The sequence below is a fragment of the Leucopleurus acutus genome (assembly GCF_964270905.1).
Source record: "Leucopleurus acutus genome assembly, chromosome: 20".
NCBI classification, from domain to species: Eukaryota; Metazoa; Chordata; class Mammalia; order Artiodactyla; family Delphinidae; genus Leucopleurus; species Leucopleurus acutus.
This window is the reverse complement of record NC_139162.1, coordinates 41,483,033-41,490,065: the sequence shown is the minus strand read 5'-3', so window position 1 is coordinate 41,490,065 and position 7,033 is coordinate 41,483,033. Positions and strand designations below refer to the sequence as shown.

Below are 7,033 nucleotides of genomic sequence, written 5' to 3'. Positions count from 1 at the left end.
TATTAAATAAAAATATATTGAAAAAATACCGTTCATAATTCCACCACGTTTACATTTTCATTTCTGTATATTTCCTCTTAGATCTCTATGTGCCTAACACATACCGACAGACAAAGGACATTCAAATTTGCTTTCTGACAACAGCATGTTAGAAGGACTCTTGAAAATCATTTTGCCAACAGGAGTTCTCATTTGGCTTGTTTACGTTTGTCATATAAGCCTTAAGTTTATAACATTCTAAACTGAAACACCAAAGAAGCAGGATGCCCAAGATCTCACAGTACTGCAATGAAAACACCCACAATCCTCTGTGTAATGAGATGAAAATAAGTAAATTAAAGAGAGGAATGCTTTTCCAGAAATCCATCTTGTGCTCATGGACAGAGAGCTGCAGCATGTGGTCAGTTCCTGCACCTTCGGTCAGTTCCTAAGAGCCAAAGAAACAGTATTTGAACATGACTTTGATCTACACTGACCACAGCCAAAGATCGTTTATGTGGAGACCTACTATTCTTCCTGGATTCCATCCTGCATTAAAAGATGAGTATAATTGTATTGTAGAAAAGCACCTGGAGATATATAATCCTGGAGTCTTTCTGAACAACTCTTTGTGTAATGAAATCTGTGAAGGGTAAATATGTTGATCAGGATATTCACTTTAATTTAAATGTGCATGAAGAAGATTAAGAATATCTTAAAAACTCATAAGAGTTGGGCTTCCCTGGTGACGCAGTGGTTGAGCGTCCACCTGCCGATGCAGGGAACGCAGGTTCGTGCCTCGGTCTGGGAGGATCCTTACATGCCACGGAGCGGCTGGGACCGTGAGCCACGGCCGCTGAGCCTGCACGTCCGGAGCCTGTGCTCCGCAACGGGAGAGGCCACAACAGTGAGAGGCCCGCGTACCACCAAAAAAAAAAAAAAAAAAAAAAAAGGAGTTGATAGCTGAATCATTTGAGGGTGACTTTTTCAACTAAGTTATAAATGCTGCACGTTATCTTTAATTTTTAATTATTAATAGCCATTTAGTTAGACATGTCATTCAAACAGTAGACACGGAGCATTTAATTCCAACTAGGATCTGTTGCCATATACAAAACAGCCCATGCTGTGCTAATTTCCCAAAATCAGGCAGCCAATGCAATTATACTTCTGAGGGCACCAGGTCAGTTACAGAACAGGATTCTCTTAGACTCCATGACAAATGATGGGATTTCACATCTGTAATTTACCAGAATCAGTTTAGATTGCTGGGTAAAACAAACTGTTTAATAAACACTAGGCTTTCTTGGACTCAGAGTCTGAATTTAAATTCCTAATCTAATTTAAACACTATCAATAAGTAGCATTTATACAAATTTGCTTTTAAGTCCAGACACTAATTCTGATGTGGACTAAAATTGCAGTAAGCTTACTTCATTCTGCTTTTTAAAATTCATACGGAATTTTACCAACAGACTAATTTTAGACAAACTAAGATTCCATTTCCATACGCACCAAAACCAACAATGACAACCCCCTCCCCACCAAACCCCCAAACAAAACAACCCTTTTTCGTTTAACTGCATTCTATTAAATGTTTTAAGCCCTGGAAGGGAACTTTGAGTTAATCAGTTGCCCCCCCCCCCATTTCAAAGATGAGGGAAGTGAGGCACAGGGAGGTCAGTGACTTGTCTGGGGTACTCAGAGAGAAAGGCAGAGCCCTGCCCATCACAGCTGGTCCCACGTTGCAGGAGGAGGCATTCCCCAAAGGAAGGCAGAGGCCACTCCTACAGCACTTTTGTTTCTTAGCCTGCCTTGCAGGATCACACTTTGGGGCTTGTACCCTTCACAAACATTCATTACAGAACAGAGAACTGCATTCTGAGAAGTAACTGTGTAGCTAAAAATGTATCAATGTGCACATTGAAAAGGAAAATGCAGCATGATCAGGGTCCTCATGCAAACTAGAACTCTCTTCAACCCAAACGGCTTTTTAGTCCTTGGACAGCACACATCTCTTATGTAGCTTATTGTAAACCTTAGGTAAATTGTGAAGTTTATGCTCTAATTTGACTTACCAAAAATATTTTCCCTTGTGGCATTTAAAAGCATACATTCTTAGAGAACAGGAAAAAAGAATTTGCCAGGCATATTTTTCTTCTACAAACATTATCGTGTTTTCTGTCTTTTTCTAATAGGAATAGTTGAAAGTTCCCGTGATAAGTGCCTTGGCATTCCAAGTTCTTGTCTTCTCAGTATCAGATAAAGCTGTGCTATTTTCCTAAAAGAGAAGCCAGGCATGTTTTCTCTTACAGGTATTAACTTTACAAGAGATTTATAATAGCACTTAACTTTTGAGGTAAATATCTATCCTTTAACTTGTACCTTTAATTTAGGAAAGTAGGCTCTAACACTGACCATTATCATATATATATACCCTATATTAAATATCTGTAATTTTTTAATCATTTGTATCATGGTATAATATCATAACAAATATTTTTAGAAAATTAATGACTTTGATATCCAACGTCTACATTGAATCAGGCTTCTACCAGAAAGCAACCTCTTGAATTATACATAGAAATGACAGCAGGGAGATATCGCTGTTACTGAGCAGCCTATTGCTCAAGCAGAAAGTGATTTTGCTTACATCATATAGCAAAAGTCCTGTTAGGCAATGTTATGACTCCAAATAATGCCAAATATTACAAATGCTTAACATTTGCAAAGAGTTGTATAGGTTAACATGTCCACAGGATAAATATGTTTATTGTAATTCAGCTTTTTTGGTGTGTGTGCAATACTTCATCACTAAGTTCAGTGAGCAGAGGATTCTCAGAATCAGGTACACATCTGATTGCACATATAAGTAAATACTCAAGGATGTGCCAAGTGGGTGGAAAGAGCGAAAACGAGAATTTTGCTTGTCCCAATTGATCTCTATGGATTACACAATTTCCATGCTTGATCTTAGCCAAAAGGCAGAGAAGCAATGGATTACACAACTTCTGAGGGGTTGTTTCTTTAATACATTCTGATGAATCATGACCCAAAACTCGTTGATAAGGACAAAGAATCACAGTTTTAGAGACAACAGAATATATTTAGGGATATTTTCCAACACTGGGTCACAATGTGCCCCAGCCTCTTTTTTTTTTTTAAAGATTTAATTTTATTTATTTTTGGTTGCATTGGGTCTTCGTTGTGGTGCGCAGGCTTCTCATTGTGGTGGCTACTCTTGTTGCGGAGCACGGGCTCTAGGCGTGAGGGCTTCAGTAGTTGCAGCACTCGGGCTCAGTAGTTGTGGTCCACAGGCTCTAGAGCACAGGCTCACTAGTTATGGCGCACGGGCTTAGTTGCTCCACAGCACATGGGATCTTCCTGCACCAGGGATCAAACCCGTGTCCCCTGCAATGGCAGGTGGATTCTTATCCACTGAGCCACCAGGGAAGTCCCCCCAGCCTCCCCTTACCTGAAAGAAATGAATCTTTGGGGAAGGTGACAGAGATTCTGTGTTGTGTTGCATGTGGGATGAGGAAGAGGGGAGTTAGAAAACTTTCTGTGTCATTTCTGAAGGTACCCTGGGAAGGCAGGTGTAAAAAGAATTTGACATGGCCCAATTCAGTCACCCAGATCGGATGAAGCAGAAGGAGTTCCTTTTATTAGTTATTGTTATAGAACTCTTAATCGGCTTAAGACTTCTGGGTCTTTTAAAACCATTATCACAGAAACACACAAACAGATCCTCTGCTTTCACTATCTACAGTACTGGAATCTGTGTGCTCAGGAGGAGTGGGAGTGGGAGTGGGTGATCAAGGCTGGGAGAGGGTGGCCCGTCGGACTGGGTGCCCAGACAGCACTACTGCTGCTATTTGCTTCTGACCCTTGACCCTCCAAACTGCCCTTGTGAAAACTTGCCGATTCCCTCCTCCTAGTCCCCTTTCTCACTTCTGGGGTGAAAAAGAGAGAAAAAAAAAAATCCGTGTCACTTTTCAGCCAAACCAATCTCTGGGTTTTATTCCAAACTACCTTCAGAGTTAAACGCATCTGTTTTCTCAGCCTTACTTCCCCAACAAGGCTCTCTCTGATCCACAGGTGGGAGCTCAGTGCTCAGGCAAATTCAGGCAGTGCTCAGGCAAATTCTAGCCTGGGACCTAAGGTGTTTACCACATTTCCTTATTTACTGCCACAAAGAGGCTAGGGCCACCTAACTTCTGTCATCTACATCTGTGGTTCCAGTAGTTTATGCTGTGATCTCCTGCCTTAAGAAGATAGATTTTAAAAATAGGTGGAGATGTATGTTTAGCAATCTAAGTATATAAGTAAAGACACTGTGTATGACTCATTGGCACCCGTATGAATTCGTGGCCAAGTGTCCTTTATAAAAAAAAAACAGCTTTGACAGTACACAATGTGGCTACAGGATTTTTCTAACAAATGATTTTTTTTTTTAATCTCCTTAAATTTGAAGTTAAAGCTGTTACGTTCTAACCCAGTCTCAGGGCTAATTGGCTCAAGACCTCTGTGCCCAGTGATGCCCCACTTGACCCTCTCAGGGGGCAGTGTCCAGGTCAGGGAGCTGTGCAGCTCCCTCCAAAGCCAGCTCTCCTACTGGCCAGCAAGCAAATTCCAAGGGATAGATAGGATTAAGGGCTCCAAAGAGGATTCCCCAGCCCTCCCCCAAAGGAGGATAAAAACTCTAGTCTAGTTCTGGAACAAAAATAAGCCCCAGCTAAGGAGAAAGTGCCTGTTTAGATAGCCGGTGGCCCTTCCCAAAGCTTGCACCCCTTCCAGACTGACTGGGCAGAGCCCTTTTCAATAGGCAAGGGTGTGCAGAAGTGTGTAATCATGTGCTAAAAGAAAGCACGTTGCATGAACTTCTATTTGCACACTCTCCTAAGCCTAGGCCCCAAAGGATTAAGGTAATAAAAACTGCTTACCTCTTATTGCAATTTGTTTTCTCGTCTAGAAAACAAACCCAACACACACACACAGGCCAAAACACACTTCATTTCACCTCACCCTCTTTCCAAACTGCCCCACTCGGAGAATGGGAATCACCGGCAGGGGTGGGGACACCAAGCTCAGACTCAGTGTAAATACGCCCCGGCAGCACAGGCGGTATTAACTCGGAGGAATCTCCGCTCACTACGAACTATTAATAGGGGATAAAGCTCCTGCATACATTAGCGGTAATGACCCGGTGGCCCGCGCAAAATTAACTCCCGGGCCATCAAGAGGAAGCCATGTTCTGCCCAGGCAGATGTGTGCTTGAAACGCGCGTATAAACATACACGTACACACGCAGGGTTTTAGAACCGCTCCCCTTAAACATGCCAGATCCCACTCTCATCCCTAGTCCTGGCGGTTGCAGATGTTCTCCGAGGGGTGTCTCCGGGTAGCGAGGAGGTCGTTCGCGTATGGGTCAACTCAGCTTCGCCACACACACGGCCAAGGCCACAGCCGCCAGCAGCACGGCGCTGAAGATGGTGGCGGCCAGGGCCTTGCTCGGGTCGCAGGGCCCCATGCGCTGCTCTACGGACACACAGCGTATCGAGGAGACGCCGGCGCTGGGCCTGGCCAGGAGCTCGGCGCCTGCCGCCTGCCGGGCCTGCACCGTCCAGCGGGGCACGTTGACCTTCATCTCCATATCGTGGATCATCTCGCCCACCTGAAGGATCTCCCGCTCCAGCTGGTGAAGGTCTTCCACGTCGAAGCCGCGCTCCGCCTCGTGCCGCAGGCTGCGGGCGCTCAGGGCGCGCGCCGCTACGTTCGCTGCGCCGCCTTCCACCCCGGTACGCACGAGCGGCCGCAGCGGCTTATTCAGCGGGAACTCGGTGCCCAAGGTCAGCGCACGCCGCATGTCCGCTTCCAGCAGGTCCAGGCAGCTAGAGAAGGCCACCCAGAGGCGCTCGAACTCGGCACGTTCCTCAGCGCCCAGGCCCCGGTCGCGCAGCGGAGGTGTCAGTCGGCCGCGGATGGCCACCGCCAGCTCTTGCGCCTTCTGGCGCGTCTTCTGCAGCTCCTCTCGCAGGTTCTGCGAGTCCGCGGAGCCGCCGATGGTCAGTACCAGGTGGTGGTAGCATGCAGTCGCCTTATTGAGCGCGTCCAGTAGTGCCTTACACTCCTCCTTCGCCATGGCGCTGCTCTCCGGCGCAGTCCGGCCGCCTGCGCCCCTCTCAGCCTCACGCCCTCAGCGCAGCAGGACACAGCCAGCCCCGACGGCGTCCCCTGGCCAGGCGGCCCGAGCACTCCTCATGGCCTGAGAGGAGCTAGCCACTGCCGCTGCTGTCTACAGAGCCGCTCAGGATCCACGACGTGCGCTTCCGCGGACTCGGCGCGGAGAGAGAGCCCCGTTAGCTGTTTCCCGTCCCCTCGTCCATCCTCCCCAGGTGCGCTCCTAGTCACACGCCGAATCTCTGCGCAGTCCTCGCCTCCACGGTAGCCACCCGCGAAGCCCGGGTTGCGGTCGCCATCCTCCTCCGGTGCAGTCGCCAGGGCTAGCCGGCCGCGGAGCCGCGCCCTCCGCCTTAGCTGCTGCCAAGGGCGGCCGGGTAGGGTTTCTTAGGATCCGCCCACCCCCTCCCGTCCTCGCTGGGCGCTTTCATCCCCTGGACCAGGGATAGGCGGGGCCCCACGCGGGAGGTCACGTGTAGGTCCCCCATCTCCCCCTCCGCACCCCATTACGGTCTGGAATATTAGCGCTCGTCAGATCCAATCCTCTGTTTTACGGAAGGGGAAACTGAGGCTCGATAAAAAAAAAAGGGGGCTAAGATCACGCCACGTCCATGCAAGTGAAGGGGCTAGAACCCAGGTACCCTGACTCTTAGACCCTGCCAGCGACGGGAGTGGTATGCCTCGTAGGATTGGGCACCTCCGTCTCCCAAAACGAGCAGTAAAGGGCGATCTGCGGGGCGGGACGGCTCCCAAAATCTCCCCTTCCTAGACCAGCCCGCTTTCCAGCAACAGAGCTTGGACCCCACCCCTTGGATCAGATCTGCTCTCGGCCCCGCCCCCTCCCGTTCCGGGCACGCGCAGTCGGTGGCTCTGG

General features: G+C 48.0%; 1 protein-coding gene across 1 annotated transcript; it reads right to left on the bottom strand.

The window, feature by feature from the left end:
* Positions 1-4,211: 4,211 nt before the first annotated feature.
* RGS9BP (regulator of G protein signaling 9 binding protein) lies at positions 4,212-6,354 on the bottom strand. Its single transcript, XM_082862341.1, has one exon. It carries the CDS (start codon positions 6,119-6,121, stop codon positions 5,408-5,410), a length of 714 nt encoding a protein of 237 aa, XP_082718467.1. The 5' UTR covers positions 6,122-6,354; the 3' UTR covers positions 4,212-5,407.
* Between the last annotated feature and the right edge of the window lie 679 nt (positions 6,355-7,033).